The sequence below is a fragment of the Gopherus flavomarginatus genome, chromosome 4 (assembly GCF_025201925.1).
Source record: "Gopherus flavomarginatus isolate rGopFla2 chromosome 4, rGopFla2.mat.asm, whole genome shotgun sequence".
NCBI lineage: Eukaryota > Metazoa > Chordata > Testudines > Testudinidae > Gopherus > Gopherus flavomarginatus.
The window spans coordinates 49,854,834-49,876,638 of record NC_066620.1 but is presented as its reverse complement, the minus strand read 5'-3'; the positions used below and the strand labels follow the sequence as shown (position 1 = coordinate 49,876,638).

Genomic DNA, 21,805 nt, shown 5'->3' with positions numbered 1-21,805 from the left:
CGTTAAGGTCAGAAAGAACCATTATGTGCATTTAGTCGCACCTCCTGTATAATTCAGGCCCTAGAATGTCACCAAGTGGTTCCTTCGGCCAACCATAACATGTGACTGAGCCAGAGCATATCTTTTGGAATGACATCAACATGCATTAGAGCCAGCTGGTTAACAGAAAATCTTTCTTCTGCAGTGACGTGGGGTTAAGGGACACGGAGGAAAAGACATGGAGGCTGTGACTAAAGTAAGAGCAGCGAGGCCAGGAAAACTGGGGCTAGGTCCCAGAACTGACTATCAGAAGACCTGCCATTTTCTATTCCTGGCTTTGGGACCATGAGCAAGTCTCTTCACCTCTGGGTGCCACCATTTTCCCAACTATCAAATAGAGCTAATCAATGTTTTGTTTGTTCTCCCCATTTTACAGGGTGGGAAACAGAGACACAGTTGGGACCTGTCTACACTACAGGTCTGTAGTGCATTTGTAAGCTGATGATCCCCACATGTTGTTCAGAGCCTATGGACAACACATCTCCTAAAAGTGTGTTTGTTCTGTGCTTATCTCCTGTGTACCAGCAGGGCTGGATGGCCTTTTCTCACTGTGGGTACTAAAGGTCTGAACAAGCTCTCAAGGACAATTTTTTTAAAATAATGTTTATCAATTAATTGGGAAAAAACATACAATCACTGCTGATAAGATTGATAGGTCACAAAATAGTGGCAGAGTGGTAATTACTGATGAGGAGAGGGCAGTGATACAGAGCAATCTGGCTCATTCAGCAAGTTGGACTCATTCAAAGAAAACAAATTTGACCAGAGCCAAATGCAAGGTCCTATACCTAGCAACAAGGCATGCCAGCCACACCTCCAGAATGGGGAAGTGTATCCACGAAAGCAGTGACTCTGAAAAGGATTTAACGGCCATAGTGGAGAAGCAACTCAGCATGAGCTCCCAGTGTGATGCTGTGGTGAACAGGGCTAAAGGCATCCTTAGAAGTAGAAGCAGGGTCATGAGTAGGATAGGGAGGTGACACAGCATCAGTGAGACTGATATTGGAATACGGCATCTGGTTTTGGTGTCATCATTTGAGAAAGATGTTGAGAAATTAGAGCTGGGGCAGCAAAGAGCCACCAAATGTTCTGAGGGCTGGAGAAAAATACCTTTTAGTAAGCTATTGAAAGAGCTCAACCTGTTTAGCTTATCAAAAGAAGATTGAAAGGTGACTTAATTGAAGTGTTGAAGTGCCTTAATGGAGAGAAAATATTTGCTATTAAAGAGCTCTTTAATCTAGCAGAGAAAGGCATAACAGGACCCAATGGCTGGAAGGTAAAAAGAGACAAATTCATATTAGATATAAGGCACAAAAATTCAACAGCGAGGATGATTCACCACAGGAACAAGCTACCAAGGAAAGTGGTGAATTCTCCATTTCTTGATGTAATGTAATGAAGACTAGATGCCTTTCTGGAATGTGTTTGCCCAAAAATTAGCTATTGTGGTATACAAGAGGCCTGTGATATGCAGGGGGTCAGCTTAGATTCTCTAATGGTCTCTTCTGGCCATAAAGTCTACTAATTTCTGAAAAACTGAGTGTAGCATTGGGAGCAGCGTCTTATGTTTTACTGTCTAGCCAACTGACTTCCTAGAATGAACACTCATTGAGTGATCCACAGGGAGTAGCTCCACAGGGTGGAGTGATCCACAGGGAGTAGCTCAAACCTCCAAAGTGTCTGGCCAGCGGCAGGACGTTAGCACTGCCAGCGCTTCTATATCGTGATACCAACTTTTCCCAACCTAGCTCTAAAAATTTCCCAAACCTGGTGAAAAATGCCCAGGGCTCTATCTCTGCCTCTGGGAGGTTTGTCATCTCTTAGGACAGGAGTCAGGATTGGTGGCTTCTCTTTCTGGCTCTGCCACCGTCTTGTTGTGTAGGCCCTTGAGTAGGTAACGTACCTTCTCTGTACCTTAGGCTCCCCATCTGTCCAATGGGAACAGGGACAATTCTCAAACTCTTGGCAGTCATGAGCCTGGATGAGGCAAGGGGTGTTAAAGCCCTTTGTGAAGGAGAAAGGGGAGTTTCACGGTGTTTAGCACCAAGGAATTCTAAACTTTGCTAAAATGTCTAGTCTGTGGAAACAAGAAATGGTCGGGGCCAAATTTTAACCATTGTCTTTTTTAAAGCCCTTTCAGGGATGTGAGTCCCACTCTTTTAGGTACCTGGGGTTCTTTTGCAGGAGGAGAGAAGAGGTTCCTGCCTCCATTTTTGTGGCCTTAACAAACCAGGTGCTGTGTCCCAGTTCTTGTCTGAGATTCCCGAAAAAGAACATCTTCCCATACATTAACAAGACAGTACCTATCTTTAAAAGGGGAAAAAAGAGATCGCTGGGACTTACAGACTAGCCAGCCTCACTTCCATAACTGGAAAGATACTGGAAAGATTGTTATTCAACAATCGTTCCAGACCAATCCTATTTCCTTCTTTGACAGGGTTACGGGCCTAGTGGAGGGGTGGAAACAGTAGATGTGGTCTATGTTGAAGTTAATAAGGCTTTTGACATGGTCCCATAGGACATTCTCACAAACAAACTAAGGAAATGTGGCCTAGGTGCAAGTAGTATAATGTGAGTGCACAACTGGTTGAAAGTCCACACACACCAAGAGTCCTTCTCCGTGTTTGGCTGTCCAACTGAGAGGGTGTACCTAGGGGGTCCAGCAGGGATCAGTCCGGGGTCTGGTACTATTCAATATTTTCATTAATGATTTGGAAAATGAAGTGGAGACTATGCTTTTAAAATCTGCAGATGACACCAAGCACTTCGGAGCACAGGACTGGAATTTAAAACACCCTTTACAAATTGGAGAATTAGTCTTCTTGAGCCAAACTCTATGACTGGGCCCCTCTCTATAGACTGGTCTGAAGTGAAATCCCAGAGCCAAACACTCCTCCTCCTGGGCAGTGCACTTGAACCTTTAATGGTCAGATGCTGCTTAGCACTGTCAGAGCAGCTTTTGCTGGGGGATTCTCCCAGCACTTTCCAAATAGTGGGAAAGTATGAAATCCCCATTTGAATGCTGGGGACAGAGCCATAGAGGGGGGAGCAACTTGCCCAAAGTCCCACAGGTCAATAGAAAACCAGCAATGGAATCCAGGAGTCCTGACTCCCAATCCCCTGGTCCAGTCACTACAGCAGAGCACACGCCCTCTCAAAGGCAGGGCGACCGGACATGAAGGCCTCGTTGTAATTGCCAGCTGTGGGAGGGAGTGTGCAACAGTGGTCAGTGAAAGGGCGTGGAAACAAGGACTTCTGGGTCCCATCCATAGCTCTGACACTTGGTGTGACCCTGAGCCAGTAGCTTCCCCTCCCCAGGCCTGTTTCTCATCAATAGGTTTGGGGTTGCAGTCCCTAAAGCCCAGGGGGTTGGGAGGCTCCGGGAAGGTGTGTAAAGTGCCGGGATGTCAGGATTGGGAGGCGCTGTCACCCCCGCACTAGGGAAGTGTTCTGCACCCCCTGCTGCTGGCTGAGTTTCTCCATCCCTTGACAATAAGACAGATGCTTGTTTTCACAGCGAGTCGATCGCCCAGTGTCATCACCCTGCCTGCTGGTTGGGCAGGGTAACTCCTCAGGTCACCACCCTCTCTAGCCTGCCTTGGGCTTGGAGGGTGAGAAGGAGGGGGAGGGAAACCTGGTGACCCTGAACATCCGCCATCCATCGCAACATCACCTAGAGCAAGTGAGTGACATTAGGGTTCCTCTGTGGCATCCTCTGTCTGTCTGGGGAGAGGCAGAAAGAAGGGAGGAGAATCTCTCCCAAAGGAGATTGGATTTGCAACCCTCCCTCAGGAGCCCCTTGCTCTCAGACCGGGGAGGGGCTTTTCCAGAGCCATTTCCAGTGTGTTTGGAAAGGTCCCAGCAATGGGGCTCCCAGCCCTTTCCTTGTGGGAGACTATTCCCCAGGCTGAGAGTCTCTGAGCTGGGCCAGACCCTGTGAGCTGCTGAGCATGGAAATCAATGGGAAACAAAGGGGCCCTGGGCTTGCTATGCCTAGGGACTTTGATGCGGGAAATGGTTTCCCAGAAAAAGTCCGAACTCCTGGCTTCTGTTCCTTCTCTAGCCTTGTGGGGAGTGTGGCCTGAGACGGCAGGAGGGAGCTGCTTGTCCAAAGTAACCGATGGTCTTTGTGACTGACCCTAGTGTAACCCTTCTGCCCCTCGGAGTTGGCAGCAACAAGAGCCGGGTTCAGTATCCAGGGGTTCCATTTCAATAACACAATGCCAAACCAGTTCGAGCCCCCACCTAGTGACTTGGGAAAATTTTACACACACTCCTAGGCGCCTCGAAGAAGCAATACTTCCCCTCTCGCAAGCACAGAGTCTCGGTGTAGCAGAAAAGGTTTAATTACATGAGATAAACAACAAGCATTAAATTGGGAAAACACCTCAGTTAGAGTTCCTAGATCAAACCATGAGCAAAGACCCACCCCAGGAAATTGGGCCGTGTCCTTTTCCCTGGGCTCTTGAGTCCAGCAACCCCCCAAATCACCCACAATCCCAAAAGTCCCACAATCCAAAAGTCTCTGTCCAGTCAGTGCAGCTCCAAAGTTCAAGAGTCTATCTGCAGAGGTCCCTCCCCCAGCCTGGGTAGAAAGGGGCACCTTATGTGGTCCGGGGCCAACTGCCCTGCCTCTCCGTGGGGTTCTGCTTCTGCCTTCTCCACGAACTGCTCCGCTTTACCAGCCACTCCACTCTGCTCCTCCAGCCGTCCTCACAAACTGCTCCGCTCCGCTCCGCCAGCTGCTCTGCTCCGTGAGCTGCTCCAGCTGTCCCCGCAAATTGCTCGGCTCCGCTCGCTCCGTGGGCTGCTCCACCCGTCCCACAGCTACTACGCTTTGCCAGCTGCTCTGCTCCACCAGCTGTCCCATGATCCGCTCCAGCCGTCCCCACAAACTGCTCCACTCCACTCTGCCAGCTGCTCTGTTCCGCTGCATAGCTTCAGGCTCCCCCACTAGCTAGCACAGTACGCAGTGCTCTCAGCTCAGTAATTCCAGCTCTTCAGTGATTTCAACTCTTAGTGATCTCAGCTCATAGTAGGGGAGCCCCAGTGCTAGTGCACCATTAGCCCAAAGTGAGTTCAGCTCAGTAACCTGTATTTAGATTCTTGAGGGAATAAAAAAAAAAAATCAACTCTGACATTCCACAGTGGAGAGAGGAGTGGGTGGAACTGGTGCTTCTGGCTCCACAAGGAGCCTACACCACCAGGCACAGATACCTGTCCCCAGCCTCTCTCAATTCACTGGGTTTTGGAACCCCCCTTGTCTAGCAAGTACCACCCAACTGAGGTTGAGTCATTTCTGTTACAAAGCAGTCCCACAGCTCGGCAGCCTGGGATGGAGTAGGTGTGCCTACGCAAATACACTCTCTGAAATTCTTTCCACCAGATGTTAGGGTAGAGCTCATCCTGACTCTGCTTACACTAGTGCTCAAAAAGGAGGAGACTCCCCGGGTACTGCAGCACCAAGGATGACAAGGGGGAACGTTGGGAGCAGATCATGCAATGAAGTCCTGCCAGTGTGTGGATATTGCACTCCCTGCACCCCTGTGAGGGGAGAAGGAGCTGCTCTGGCTGGGGTAGAGATGGGGAGGGACCAAAATGGCTGGTTAGTGAGAGGCTGCCTTGACCCCAGAATCACGCCTGCTCCCCGCTCGGTTCCAGGATGAGCAGGCTCCTGAGGATGTTCAAGAGGAAGGCTCTGCAGGTGGCTCCAAAGCCTGAGGGAAGCAGCTGCCATCTTCCCCAGGAGCAGAGTGGCCCCTCCAGCTCCCAGGCAGGCCAGGAGGTGGAAGTGCCCAGCCTTCTAGCAGAGGAAACCCGCTTCTGGCGCAGGCGCCAAGGTAGAAGAGGCATCAGCCAGGCCAAAATGGAGCTTGCCCAGTATGCGGCTAGGCAGGCAGGACCCAGTCCAGGAGGGGAACCAGGCAGGCTGGCTCTGGGACTTGTTGTGTGGGAAGAACCAAACCCAGGAGCCCAGCCCTGATTCCCAGAAGGAGGCATCGCCCTGCACGGTCACTGAGGACCTTCCAGCCTCTGCAGGGCAGGAGGTGGAGGATCCCTGTTGCAGCACCAGCAGCTCGTCCTGCTCCCCATGGGACAGCAGCAGCACCTGGGACTCGGGCAGCAGCGAGGCCGATGGGCGCCGCTGCTTTGTTCCGGGTGAGGATCCAGGCTGGGCTCAGGGAAGGATGAGGAGGGGGCTGTGAACACCCTTAGGCCAGGCCCTCGACCAGTGCTATGGGGGTGGGTCCCCAGCCCAGGTGTCTGGCCTGAGCCACGAGAACCCCACTGATACTAGATGCTGCCACTTTGGTCCTTGATCCTCCAGTTGAGGGGTGGGGACAGGCACCGCCTAGGGAGTCTAGGACAGTGTGTGTGTGGGTCTCTTTGCTGTGGGCTCCTGAAGGAGTTGGGGGCTGAACACTGTTCCCTCTAAGCTGTGCGCATGTGCGCGTACACACAGATCCTAAATCCCGCACAAACGGCAAAACACCGAGCGTACAAAAAATGAAATAATACCTCAGAGCCAGGCCAAAATATCATTTACGGGCAACTTTTGACATTGTTCGCCCGCCATCTATCAACACAGCCAGATTCTACTAGCTGGCAAGGGCGGGAAAGGGAAAGGAGGGCAATGAATCATTTGTACCCCTCCCCGCCAGCATTTCGAACGCAGAAAGTTGATCATGTCGGGACGGTCCGGACCCACACATCTCCTTATAGTCTGTTCATTTGGCTGTGTACAAATTCAAGTATGTGCAAATAAGTTAAAATGCCTGGCCGTAGTTGCTAAGGAACTGCAAAGATTTCCCAGAAATGAACAAAGGTAAGTGTTGTCTTCATGACTGAAATATTTCAAAGGCATTGGACTTCATACATTTACTAGTGATGTTTTACCATTTTTCCACTTTTTTTGCCACTTTTTTTTGCTATGCACAAACTTCCAGTATCCTGATCTGAATGATCTCCCGTTTGCCCTTTTGTTGAGTCACACTGTTAAGCGCAATGAAATAGTAGCCATATAATACAAGTGTTAATTTTAAATAAACCAATCTGGTAAAAAAATCAATCCCAAAATGTCACTGTCTAGAGGTCTAAAGCATAAAAGAACAGCGACTTCATTTAAATCTGGATGGCTGGATGAGACTATAGCGACGGTTACACCGAAATCACATAGTGTAATGCTTGTTAAACTTTGTGAAATATTCACATATGATGAGGACAATGGAGTGGTTTGTGTATACTGTTGAGATGCCAGAGCTTCAGGAGAATTTTCAATGGGAAGAATGTGGAACAATATATGGAAGTTGGATTTCTTAAAGCGTCATCTGTCAAGTGAGTCTCATATAGATGGTGTAGCAAGACTTAGAAACAAAAACCCTTCCGTAAAGAGCGGATTGCTTAGCATGATTCTTGAAAGTCTAGCTGAAAAGCAGAGGAGGCAAATTAATCTTGAATGCAAGCGCTCAAACCCAGAAGAAATCAAGGTACTTATTGACAATGTATTGTTGGCTATTAAAATGAACAGCTCAGTGCTTTCTGTTCAGGATATTAATGACCATATGGAAAAGTATGTGTGCATACCAGCGAGCAGAAGAAGTAAAAATTATGCTTTGGAATTTCTTGAAATTATCAACTGCATTGTCCAAAATGACCTCACGCATGAAATAGCATCAGCAATGTTTCATACTCTACCTGTTGATGAAAGCCGATATGTCCATTAACAGATACTTGATACTCTGCTTTAAATATAGATCCATAAATTCTGCAGGTTCGAGTAAGTATTTGATTGAGAGAGGAAAATTGAAACGTGACAGATTGAAATTTCAAACCACGTGGCTGTTTATTAATGGTGATAAGTTGCAACTTGGGCCAGGGAAGGGTAATTTATCAACTAGAAATACTATCAAAATAAAACCATACACAACTTGAAACAGTCTATTTACATCCAACAACAAGAAACCAAACGATTTATGATCAACTGCTCACTAAAATCCAAAGCAGATATACAAAACTGAGTAAACTGTACTCGCATTAACTGAATGTTGTGAAATACACCAACCAACCACAATAGCAATTAATACAACAATTTGGCTCTCATATACTGTATACACAACTTTGCACTAAGTAAAGGAAGGGAAAAAAGAAGGAAGAGGCTAAGCAAACAGAGTATTTACAGAAATTAAAATGCACATACCACACTCCAAGCGCAGCTGACCAGCAGTACAGATACCGAGAGCATGACGAATTGGTGGGAAATAATCCAAAAACAAAACGAAATGACATGACACGAGCCGGCAAAATCTGGAGGAGACCCTGGCTGAAAGGGTGATCAGGCCTTTCAGCTAACACGCAGATACTCCTGCCATTTTTATTTTATAGTTTTATTTGAAGACTCTTACTCGTGTCAGCATCTGATTTGTCCCTAGTCCCTTCGCCTTCCAGGTTCCGAGCTGATGCCCTCTACGTAAACAGGATCTGCACCCGGCACACTACTTTTTTGCACGACACCCTACTCTTTTGCACATGGCACTAACTTGACCCACAATTGACCAGACAAAGGTTTGAGAATAGGCACACAGCACTATAATGCTGCACACTGCACCATAGGGTAGCACACGGCACTACGGTGTTGCACACGGCACCAGTGTGACCCTTTGACCGACAATTGGCCATACAGACGCCATGTTTGAGCATAGGTTTAGGGTTGCGACACAGATTATAAAACTTAGTTTGGTGGACTATTACGATTGCAAGAATGTAACGCTGTTTCAGTAGTGCCTGCAATCAAAGAGTTTTATAAAAAACATCAACTTGATCTAATGAAAATGGTGATGTTCACATCTGATGGTGCCTCCTGATGCTGGGCAAATTCAATGGCATGGCAGCTCAGCTGAAATGTGATATTCCACACTTAGTCAAGCAACACTGCATTGCACACCGGGAAGACTTGGGGATTTCCGATGCATGGAAAGAGATCAAGCTGACAAGAGACATCGAAACCTTAATGAGAACTGTCTACATAGTGTTCTGTCGGGCATCCAGGAGAAAATGCAAATTTCAGGAAATAATGGATGCTTCTGAATGTGAGTCAGTGGCTTTCAGGACACTCAGTGAAGGGCGCTAGTTATCTGGGCATTTTGCACTTTGAGCAATTATTCACAGCTATAATCCTCTTCTGGAATATTTTGAGCAAGACAAAGATACTGATCCAGTTTCTAACTACTGCCACAAAAAGCTGAATACCATGGAATACCGAGTAACATTAGAAGTTTTGAATGATGTTTTGTCGGCTCTGGCTTCACTATCCATGCTGCTCCAGAAACAGGGCCTTACACCTCTTGAAGCATTTCCCCTTGCCCAAGGTAAACTGAACAAGATCAGAAGACAGTACCTTGGAGATTCAGTCTTATGGAGTGAAAATTAAGGCTCTCTTAGATATGAGCTCTCAAGAAATTAATGAAATTGATACCAGTTCCATAATAACTTTCATAAACATCTTGTGTGCACATTTGGCAGACAGGTTTCCAGACAATGAAGTCCAGGAGGGGTCCGCTTTTGATTGTGCAGCAATAGTTAAGTGTGACTTCAATTTTGGAATTCATCAGGTCAAATCCCTATGTTCAATATACAAAGACTTCCTTGCTGAAGAGATTGTTATAGTCAGTCAGTACAATAACTTCAAGTTTGCAGTGGTCGAAAGAATCAAAAGCCAATTGGTTTTAAGTTTCCTGACTATGGTGATATTTGCTCACCAGAACGAACAGTTTCAGGATCTTGCAAAGTTGATGGATATTGGAGGAACATTCCTAAGTGCAAACTGTGAGTGTGGCTTTAGCTTAATGAACACTCTAAAAAACAAACTATGGAATCGTTTACAAGTAGATCATTTGGACATGCTGATGTATATTAAGAGTTACCACTGGATGGAGGATGGATAGATCTGGACAGAGTTTATATTGAATGGGCAAATGAAAAATATCGCAGGAAAAACAGTAAGGTTAGTTTAGCAGTCTTTGACATTTCGACCAATAAGGAAATTAAAATGCATTTCTAATTACAAATCTTATTTTTGGCTGATAATCATTTATTGATATTTTTAGGAAAATTTTAAGTTTAAAACACAAACTCTTGTTTTTCTTTTTTTTACTTACGATGTCTCTATCTGAAAACCCATATAAATTGACATAATTGCATACTTATTAAATTGTCTTTATTATATGTTTATCAAAATCTTTTCGGACATGTGTATAGAATGAAATGTGAAAGTGGACACCAACGTGCAGAAGCCTATGGCCTGATAATGATCATGATTAATATGTGCTTGATATATGCTCATGATTGTCTATAAAAAAGGTCATGAAGTGTAATACTTAAAACTAACTTCTGCTTCATGAAGAATGGTTACATTTCCTTTTGCTAAGTATTTAAAAATGACACATAAAATAACATGGTGTGAAACTATTATTATCACAAATTGCAAATTAAAACTTTTTAAATGTGTAAGCATTTTACTCGCTTGGGCACATTTGCCTCATGGCACACAAATTAGAACTCTACTTCAAAAATTTGCACAGAAGAATGTTTTTGCACACACAGCCTGTCAAAAATTAGAGGGAACATTGGGCTGAAGGCATCACTGAGAGGGGGAGTGTGGGGCCCGATCTGCCCTGGGTCCCAGAGGTGGGAAGGGGGCACATTGCCTGGCCTTCCCCTGAGTGGCAGCAGGCGTCACCCTGTCCCCTTCTCTTCCTGGTGCAGGGACGCCCAGGGACTCAGAGGACGAGGAGGAGGAATGGATGGACGTGGCCATAGAGGAGGCTGCTCTCAAGAACATCCAAGAGCAGCTCGAGAGCCGAGAAAAGGTACAAACATTCCCCAGCTGTGCTGGAACTGAGATTGTCCAGCCCTTTCCCAGCACCCTGACCTCCTGCAGAGGCTCTTGTCTCTGATGATCCACCAGCCCTAATGAGGACTTTTCTCTTCCATGATCTGGGACTCCCAAGATGGGGGTGTTTGTCACACACCAGCCAGGGACTACTCCCCTCACAGGCACTGTCCCAGTTCCTGATCCTGCTTGTGCAGGAGTTGTGAGTGATTTGGACAATGGGCAGGTCCCCACCATCCCCCATTCTGGGCTGAGTCCTGCAGCTGGTGTGGGTGGGGCAGGGAGGTTCTGGATAACTGGCTCTCTCTCCCCTATCCCCACTCCTGGTAGGTGCAGGATGAGGCCCAGCAGCTCATCTTCCTGCACGCCACCCACCCCGCGTGTCTCACTGCACAGCAGAGAGGGCAGAACACATTGGAGCTGCAGTGCTGCAAGGCAGCTGTGGTGGAGAGGATGGTGGTGAGCGAGCCCAGCAGCTGGAGGAAGGACAGAGACATAGGAGGGGCAAAGGTCTCCCCGGGCCAATGGATCGGGGATGGCTGGTGCTGGAGGGGCAGCTGAGGGCAGGGATTGTGGGACTGAAGATTGGGGAGAAGGGATGGGAGAAATTCTGAGATTGGTCACAAGTGGGCAGGAATTGGAGGAGCAGGAGGCAGGTGTGGGGATCCTGCTGGGGAAGCAAGTCCTCATGGAGGGTCCTGCCCACATCCTTGTGCTCCAGGCTCCTTTGTGGGCAGGGAAAATTAAGAGTCTAGCTCTAGGTCCTGTCCTCTAGCATCTCCTGCAGAGAGGCTGAGGGAAAGGAGAGTCCTGGCCCCGGGGGGACTGGGAGCTGGCAGGAAAATGCTGATGACGTCCCGTCTCCCTCTCCCTTCCATTAGAACTCAGCAGAATTCCCCAGGATGGGTCACCATGTGGCACAGCTGGCTCTGTTCATCGGTGACCCAGCCAAGGACCTCAGCCGGCAGGCCAGGGAGGGGGTTTACCGGCTCTACCAGCTGCTGCTGCTGCACCAGAGAGGTAAGGAACTCAGCTGGGAAATGGCTCCTGACAGAAGAGTGAGACTGGGACCCCAGCCAATTTCTCTCAGACTGACCCTGGCTGGAGGATGAGTCTCTGTGTGTCTCTTTCTCTGTTCTACACCATGCCCTGCAATTCTGTTGGGCTAGGCACACAGCGAGGACTCTGCCCATTGTGCAGCCACCAATGGGATTGGAAGGACACAAGTACTGCAACCAGAATGAAAAATGTGTGTGTGTATGTGTCTCTTTCCCAGGGCTGACCATCCATGAGGCCGAAGACCTGTGGTGCTGGGACTGGCACTAGGACAGCAGGCTTCTGGGCTACAGGAACACAGCCAGGGTGGGAGTGGCTGGGTCCCCTGCAGTGGCTGTCTCCTGGGGCCACTAGACAGAGATAGCGTTCTCTCCCCAGGATTTGGAGCTTGGTTCTAGGCATTCTGCCTCCCCTTGGCAGCCAGGCACGGCATCACAGCCCTCTTGCTGGGCTGCTCAATGGCAAACGCAGCCATCCACAGAAGAGAAGAAGAATGGAAGTGAAGAAACAAAGCTGGACCATCCACTGAGCTGCTTCAATCAAGTGAGCAGAGCGGGGAGAGAAGAGGGAGAACTCGAAGGTGGCTGGCGGCAATAGGGAGGAAAAGCAGTTTGGGAGCCAGGAGAATAGAAATGAATAGTTAATGATGAATACTGTGGGCTTTGTCCCATGTGGTGAAGAGCTGAAAATGGGTCTCTTTACAATCACAGTACACTTTAAAATAGCCGTGTATGATGAAAGGGCAGGTCTATAAAGGTAAGAGGTCACTCTAGGGGCTTGAAGTCCCAGATTCTGTGGCTATTCCATGTTTCTACCAGCTGATCTCAACCCAACAAATCCCTGAGGTGGTAGCAATAGTGAGCTCTTGTCCTCTTTTTCTGGACTAGTCACCAGAAAAAGGACACGGTACATGTGGCCAAGGAAATAGAGAGGCATGGGGGTCACTTGCACTGTTGCCTGTTAATATGGCTTTTGTGGGGGAGCACGGCAGGTTACTTTGGACTAGGTAGGAGCCACATATCTCCAAACCTGCACATCCCGAGGTTTCAGAGACCTCTCTCCAGATCCCAGAGCTTCCTCAGAGTCCTTAGGAGCCAGATGGAATCTGGCCTCTCTCCACCACCTCAGCAGTCCAGAAGAAGCTGTTTGTAGACATGTTATGTGTCTTCTCCTGCCACACTCACCTGTTGGTGACTAATGCAGTCACACAGTCCAGGCTCAGTGTCATGCATTCCTCTGGGCTGTGACAAGCAGGAGGACTTGAGCTGCAATGGATCCTCCTGTGCATGGGCTGAGTGAGCAACCTCTCTATTGCCGTATCTGGTTCCCAACCCACACGCACTAAGGAGAAGGTGATGGAATTACCCCAAAGGTGGGTGTGGGAAGAAGCAGAGTGAAGGAGTGATCAGAGAGCTATCCGATAGCATTCCTCCGAAAGTCACTCCAACAACCATCTGGCTCCTTCCTGCCATAGGCTGCAGCTCCTAGGTTCCATAAGGAATTTCTGGTTTAATCCTCTAGAAAGCTGCCTCTGGCTCTCTACAAAACTCTCACACTCCTGTCACGAGAGGTAAGGAATAAGGTCCTGCCCCCTTGCCCCCAGCTGCTTGGGGGAATCCTTTCAGCGAAATCAGTGCAGGGCTTTATGCATCTCTGCAAACAGATCACTTTGCATTGTGTTGTCAAGAAGCTGTGCACCCCTTGGCAGCTCTTTTTAGAGCAACATTAACTCCCACAGCGATTTCTGTTCTAAATGCTACAAGTCTGATGGAAGGATTCTGTGGAAAACAGGCCTTTCCCTTGCTCCAGTCCAGGCTCTGCTGTTCTGATGCTGAAGGCTTGAGGGTTCCCGGAGAGCATGTTGCAATGCCAGCAATCCCATTCTGCCTCAGCCTTGAGGATACGTTCTCTTTCTCCCCAGCACCTTCCACTGGAAGGAAGAAAGGGACACGTGAGATGGAGTATCTCCCTGGCTTAAAGATAACTTATCCTGCAGTAACAGAAGTGTGGATGCAGGGGAATGCTGTGCTGCAGCGTATGTGCCCTGCAAGATATCACTTGTGAAGGGAAGCAACACTGCTCTTGGCACTGGCATCTGGGCAATAAAGGAGTTGGAAATTCTCCCTGGGAAAGTGAAATGGGGAAACCTGGTGTGACGATGTGTATGATTGGAATGATAGTGTCACTGGTTACAACCCACTGAGGTAGGGGAGAGAGAGTAAAAGTGGTGGACGGGGTGGCACTTTACATTAGACCAGTGGGTCTCAAACTGTGGGTCAGGACCTCAAAGTGGGTTGCAACCCCATTTTAATGGGGTCACCAGGGCTGACTTAGATTTGCTGAGGCCCAGGATCAAAGCCCAAGCCCCAGTGCCTGAGGCTGAAGCCAAAGCCTGAGGGCTTCAGCTCTGGGCAGTGGGGCTTAGGTTGCAGCCCCCCTGTCTGGGGTTGAAGCCCTTTGGCTTTGATCTTGGCCTCCCTGCCCGGGGCAGTTAGGCTTAGGCTTCAGTTCCCCTTCCTGAGGTCATGTAGTAATTTTTGTCAGAAGGGGGTCAGAGTGCAATGAAGTTTGAGACCCCCTGCTTTAGACCATGGTTCTGTAACTGGAGCTGTCTAGATGCAAATGTCGATTTGATTACAGGACTAAGGTTTTAGATCGTCAACTCTTTGGGACAGGGATCATAGCTGTGAAGCGTCTTGCAGCCTGTGGGTACCAGAGAAATAAATAACCTACCTTAATTCAGAATAATTAGTACAGTATGTTAAATACATGTTCCGACACAGAATACCGTTGGTGCTACAAAATTAATCTTCAGCTACGTACAAATGTCTAACAGATGTAACACTCCGGTTTATGATCTACACGTATCGAACCAATGCGCGCTCCAGATACTGACAGCAGCTCACCTCTCCAGCTCTAAGCGATCAGATTTCTCCTACTGGCCCTGCCCCCTGGCACGATCACAGCCAACCAGAACTCGGCAAAGCTTCTGTGCGTGGTATTCCAGCTCCTGGCGCCGCCCCTCTTTGTTGCGGCAGCCAATAGGGGCGCTCGGACCGTCGGCGGCTGCCGGGTAACATGGTTACGTGTCAGAGAGTAACAATCATGGAACATGGAATGGGGCGAGAGAGGCAACCGCAGCAGCCCCAGCCGCCCGGAGAGTCCCTGGTGCAATGAATCCCGCTGCGACCAGGTATGGGGGTGTGGGGCGGATTGATGGCCGGGGTGGAATGTCTGTTAAAGAATGGCCGGCAGCGGCAGCAGCTGGGGAAGTAGGCAGGCACCCACCCACTCCCAGCCCAGCCCTCTGCTGCTGGGGATCGCTTGCGAACGGACCCTTCTCGAGCTGAGCCTAAGATAATACTATTAGTGCTGCAGTCTGGCTCTCTGCTGCAGGCTCACACAGAATCACCCCCCTCTGAGGAAAGAGGAGAGAATGAGTGTGGAGTGCAGGGTTTCTGGGCTTTAGTTCGAGGGGAATTGTGTTACGTTTACATTTTGGACTCCAGCATTGTGTCAGACTTAAAAGAGTGATGCAGACAGGAATCTAGCCAGAGTACTATCGTCTCTTAATATGACAGCCCTAAGCGTGATAAGCAGAGGGATCTAGCCAGGTTCAGGTCACTTGTCATCCCCCTTTGGGAACCCGCAGGAGCAATATGGAGCGGGATCTAGGTAGATTGCTATTGTCACCCTTGTGTGACGCCCTCGAGAGTTTTACAGAGAGGTGTCTCTCCAGATTGCTATTGTCCTTTTGTCTGTCAGTCTTAGTTGATACAAAAAGGGATCTAGCCATGTTGTTATCCTCTTGTGTGCCAGCCCTAGGTGATGCAGTAAGCTGAATGCTTTGCATAAACTCTGCTCCTCTTCTTCTGTTAACATGTTTTCTCTTTTCTTCTCCTTCTCACTCTCTGCTGGTTTTAGATTCAGCCCACAGAAGAATAAACCCAGCAGCACTCACGCTGGCTAATTTTAGCTAATAACCACACTACCTGATTGCTGTGTCAGAAAGTGAGAGATGGATATGGCTTCCTTATTGTGGCATTGAACTGTATACATACTTCCTGCTTGGACTGCTCTCGCAATTCAAACCCATCATGACAGGCTCTACTTCCAATGCCCACCACTGCCCCTATCCCAAGGGAGCCAAAGGGGGACGGTCAAGGAGCACTCATGCACGACCTGTCAGCACTGCCAACAACGGGGGCTCGGAAGAAGAAGACAAAGATGGAGGGGTGCTTTTCCTCGTCAATAAAAGTGGCTTCCCTATTGATGGGCAGACCTGGGAGAGGATGTGGGTGCATGTGGCAAAGGTGCACCCTGCAGGTAGAGAGATGGTGGAGACGATAAGGAATGCTGCATACCTGGCTAAAGTAAGTGGCTCCAGGACTTGGCAGAATCCTGAGATCTCAAGAAACTTAGTACAGCAGTTACTTTTCTCTGTCTCATGAAACGTGTGTTTATGTGATAGCTTGTGTGCAAATAACAGCTAAAGTTAAGGTTGCCTAAGTGTTTCCATTCTAAGCACTGTTTTGCATCACGAATAATTTCTTGAAAACATCACCTATGGGTTTCTAGGCTTGGTCTCTGCCAATATATGTATATATTTGCAATTATTTGTTGACAGTTCTAATGCTGCGATGGCAACGCAAGTCTTCACTGCTGCAAAGATATTTTTTTAACAGTGAGGTAACTATTAAGTTATCTCAGTGTAAATTCCTAATAGAGATAAAGCGCCATATTCTATTATTTGTATTGCTTCAGCACCTAGGAGCCTCAGGCATGGACCTCATTTTGCCAGGTGGGGTACATACACAGATCAAAAAGATAGTCCCTTCCCCAAAGAGTTTATATTTAGATTGTAAGACAAGAGACAACAGATGTAATCCCCCATCAGTCTGTCTGTACCCAAGGAAACCAATGGTGATGGTCAGTATGATAGACTGTGGTCTCTGCACATCAGCAGCCTAACTTGTGAAGTTTTTTTTTGTAGGCATCACAGCAAAAGTGAGCTTTGAGGAAGGATTTGAAGCTGGATAATGAGGTGGCTTTGCAGATGTGTACAGGGAGTGCCTACCCAGTGTGGAGTTTAAATGGGACCCTCTGAGGGTTAACTTGGTGAAAACTCAGCTGGAAGGAACACCAGCTTCTGAAGTCTGTGGGTCTGACAGTATACCTGGGGGGAAGCGGGAGAAAGCACAAAGATGTTTGTTTGAAAATTTAACAAGAGGACAATGGTGACTGGCATCATGGCCCTTGGTGGAAGTGGGAGGCAGCCTTACAATTCTGAATGACGGATAATAGGTAGGGTGGGGATAGGTCGTGAAAGATTTTGAAAGGGAAGACAAGTCGCTTATATTTGATGTGATAGACAAGAGGGAGCGAATGGAGGAATGCCAACAGATGGGTAATGTGGCCAAAGCGACAGGCTAGGGAAATGATCTTTGCAGCAATGCTCTGAATGGATCTGAGGGCGGCAAAATTGCATTTGTGGAGGCCAGGGGAAAGGATGGTGTAGTAATCAAGATGCAAGATAACAAGAACTTGGATGAGAGTTTTGCTGTGTGAAAGGACAAGAAAGGCCTTATTTTGCTGATGTTCTGCTGAAAGAATCTGCAAGATTTAGACATGGACCTCTGTTTAGGTCCTAACATCCAGGCTGAGTGCACTATAGAGTTTACCACGAGGTAGCTAGTAGGCAAGGTTCATGCTATACCCTCCACCTGCAGTAAAACTAAAATGCCTTATCTCCACTATGGTTGTAGCTAGTGCCCTCTAGTTAATCCATGGTAAAAACACATTTTTTTTAGCAGTCCAGACCAAACCTAAATTGAAAGTCAGCAGGTTAACAATCCTCACTGAGAAGTGCCTCGGAGTGTTTCAGTGAACATTGGTTTTGATTTGGCAGTTAGGAGAGCATGAAACCTGCCCTGCACATATGGACAGTACACTCTGAACACCACTAACACTTTAAAAGCAACGTTCAGATGGAACAGCAGTTGCGCAGTGCACAAATGTACCATTCACTCAGCTGCATGGTGACCATGTCCAGATTGAATGAGGAAGAGCTCTTAAGGAGTCCTGCCTCAGCCAAAGCAATCTGAAACCTTGACTTTACAACCTTGCTATGGGCTTTCCTGGCCTTTGAGTCCATTATTTATGTTCTATCCCTGTCGTTTACCCTGTGTCTGCCTTCTCTGTTTAGAATGTAAGCTCGTCAGGGCAGGGGGCTGCAACGTACTCTGTGCAGTGCCTAGAACAGTTCTTGGTTGGTGCCTAAGCACCACAGTAATAAACAGGAATACTAATAATTACACAACCTTGACATTCTCTTTATAAAGAGGGTGAAATCCTGGCCCCATTGTGTTCAACAGCAAGTTTCCCACAGACTTCAGTGGGGCCAGGATTTCACCTAGAATGTGTGTATATGAGACTTTGGGAAAGTTTAGATCGAGGACTGGTTTTCACAGCTGGAGCCCATCTCTCTTCCCCCGCCCCTTGTATCTGTACTGAGTTATGAATGCAAGACTGAAAAACCCTTGGTGAGGAATAGATACTTCACATGTAGCTTTTGCATTAACATGTTAGTTTAATGAAAGACTGACCTGGGGGTAGGTGGACATAGGGCATGTAAGCCATGGTGTACAGTTTAACATTTCTGCTGGCAACATTTCATACTGAGACTAGCAGGTTTGTTTGGCTCTTCATCACACTCTGCTTGTCTCTCTGCTGCTGCATTAGTAATCATACTGTATTTAATGATCTGTCCACCCTCCGAGATTATGGCTTTTATTCTCTTCCCACTTACGCTAGTGTAGATCAGGAGTAAAAACTGCTGGGAAAGAATATTGGGGTGGGCAGGAGGGAATGGTTTAATAAATGTAGTATGTGTATGAACTTCAAATGGCTAGTTATGTCCCTGTTCTTTGCCTACGTTAGTAACTAGGAGACCTGTGATTCCCTCTGCTCTGTGACACAGAAGAGGGCAAGCACATGGAAGGAGGAGAAGAGACTTGGCCCAAATCCATAAAGGGACTTAGGCACTGCAGTGCCTAACTTTTAGGCACCTAGAAAATCCCTGGAACAACTTTGGAATCCACAAAGCCTGAGTTTGGTGCCTAGGCTCCCTATAAAAGCCAAAATGCTAGGTGGGAAGATGCCTGAGCTAGCCAATGGGAGATACCAAGAAGCGGGGGAGGGCTAAGCCTCACCATTCTGGCAGAGTTCAGCACCTAAGTCTGGGCTGTGGGGATGTGCCCATCTCTGCTTGTGGTTCACAACTGGGAACTCCTCTCCCAGAGTCAGGTGGCTTAGGTGCCTAAGCCATTTCTTACAAGAATGAGTTAGGCACTTGCCTAGTGCCACACAACGGACCATTAGGATGGGGAGGAGGAGGAGGATGATCATGACTTCTTCTATAACTTTTAGCCCAGTAGTTAGGGTTATTCCATGAGGATGTGGGAGACACCCGTTCAGTTCCACCTTCTATTTCAGGGATGGCCAACCTGGGCCTGAGAAGGAGCCAGAATTTACCAATGAACATTGCCAAAGAGCCACAGTAATATGTCAGCAGCCCCGCATCCGCAACCCCCCTCCCACCCCGAGTGCCTCCTGCCCACTGGCAGCCCTGTCAATCTGCACCTCCCCCTCCCTCCCCATGCCTCCCGCAATCAGCTGTTTTGCAGTGCGCAGGAAGCTCTTGTGGGGAGGGGGGAGGAGTGAGGGTATGGTAGGCTTGGGGAAAGGGACAGGGGCCTTGGGGGAAAGGGTGGAGTGATGGAAGGAACTGGGGCAGAGCAGGGAGTTGAGCAGTGAGCGTCCCACAGCACATTGGAAAGTTAGCATCTGTAGCTCCAGTCTTGGAGTCATCGCCTGTGCAAGGAGCCGCTTATTAACCTCTGAAGAGCCGCATGTGGCTCCAAACCTACAGGCTGGCCACCCCTGTTCTACTTGATGAGAAGGGATTTGGACAAGGGTTCCCCACCTCTCAGGAGAGGGCTTCAACCATCGGACTATGGGATATGGTGATGTGGGGCTTCCTCTGACTCTTCTGTTGAAGTTGAATAATTAATGAGGCCAGAGAGACAGTGATTCTCACTCCTTAGCAGAGTGGTTAGGACATGCACTTGAGAGGTAGGGGATCATTATTCAAATACCTCATCAAGCAAAGAGGGAATTGAACTAGGGTCTCCTGTATCCCAGAGAAGTAACCTAACCTTTGGGCAAAAGAGTATAAGGGAGGCTGCCTCCTCCTGTCCCCAGGCATTTTGTGTGGCGTTAGGTATACTCAGAGCATGCCTATTGGATGGGGCCCCACAGGCAAGATAAGAGGAGGAGTGCCTATCTTTCTCCAGTTTGTGGCTCACTCTGGGACTTAGATGTAAGGATGCTTAAAGCAAGGCAGAAGTGTACATGCCCAGAGGCAGAAATATAGGTGCCCAGGGAACTTCTGCAGCAAAAACGTAGGAGCTGAATGAGCTTAGGCACCTACAGGATTAGGCAGCATCTGAGTGGGGATTTTGTGGATTGCAATGATACCTAAATCTGGATTTAAGTTCCTTTATGGGTCTGGGCCTAAGTTTCCAGCTTTTTTCCCCTTCCCTTGAGCTTGCAGGAGCCCCCTTGTCTGAACACTGCAAAGCTGTGGCACTACCTGTGGCAACCAGGAGCAGTCATTCCCCAGGATTCTTCCCCTTAGGCTCAAACACAGGAGTTATTTCCTTCAGAAAGCCAGCAGTCCTGATCACCACATCACCTCCTCTACTTGGAGGGCGTAGAACTCAGGTGCATCATGGAGAACTCATAGCAGCCCATCCCAAAGGATCCACTCATCTGGAACATCCCTTCCCTGTGGCGCGTCAGGTTCTTGTGGAGTTTGGAGGCCCACACTCTGCTCCCTTTAAGGCTGTAAAGTCCTTCCCCTGGTAGGGGCATGGAGTAGAAACCCTACAAGACGAACTGGCTAAATCAAATGGAGTTCTTGAATTCTCTTCCCTGCTCCTGGGAGGGCTTTACTGCAAGGGTGTGTGGAGCTGGGCCTAGCAAAGTAACTAATATGGAAGTTGGAAAGGTAAGTGACTGAGTGTCCCTTAGCCAAATCTTCCCTGGGGAGGTGTTTCTCAAATGACAGTTAAGATACACGTGAAGTGGGAAGGTTTGACTTCAGCATGTCATGCTTCCTCTGAAGTGTCAGGTATGTGCTAGACAGAGGTCAATGCTACTGCATATGGGCCATTGGTCTGTGCTGCTACTGCAGTTCCTGGGTCCTATAGGAAATAGCTAGGATGAGATGCTGTGAGATGAAAGGTCCATCTGCACCTGGTGGAATGAAGCACTTGTCATGTTTTCATTAATGGCATGGAAATGGATCAAGCTTTCTAAACCAATGGCTAAAGCTTTCTAAACCAGTGCAGACTGAGAGGGGATGGCTGGGGGAGCTGACAATCACAGTCAGCAACAGTTGGGTACCTAGTGTAGTTCCTGATGCTTATTTCTTTAATTTTCCTCTCCCCTGTTAATATAATAGCATGGACCAGGTCTTGTCCTGGAATATGATCTACTCCTGCTTAGGAGTGCAATTTTGTAAACTATGGTACTAACGATAACATCTTAGCTGCTTGGCTGCTGACATTTTACTATGCTACTCACAGGCTCATGGAGTTTTTCTTTGCATCATGTTTTGTGGCATCTTTCAGCTCAGCCATAGTCAATTTGTGTTAGGAAGAGATTGGATTTGGGATCTTGTACAATGCATCAGGTACTGATGTCTTTTTTAGCAGGTTCTGCTCTTTGTGTATCTGGCAACACTTTTCCTGGTGTTTG

At 48.0% G+C, this 21,805-nt stretch overlaps 1 protein-coding gene across 1 annotated transcript in view; it reads left to right on the top strand.

Moving 5' to 3' along the window:
- The first annotated feature begins 15,089 nt into the window (after nt 1-15,089).
- The window catches only part of VASH2 (vasohibin 2), a 66,911-nt gene continuing 60,195 nt past the window's right edge, over nt 15,090-21,805 (top strand). Inside the window, exons 1-2 of the mRNA XM_050950252.1 lie at nt 15,090-15,176; nt 15,908-16,356. Of these exons, the coding sequence (XP_050806209.1) occupies nt 16,081-16,356 (276 nt within the window). The 5' untranslated portion in view covers nt 15,090-15,176; nt 15,908-16,080. The remainder of the gene's footprint in view (nt 15,177-15,907; nt 16,357-21,805) is intronic.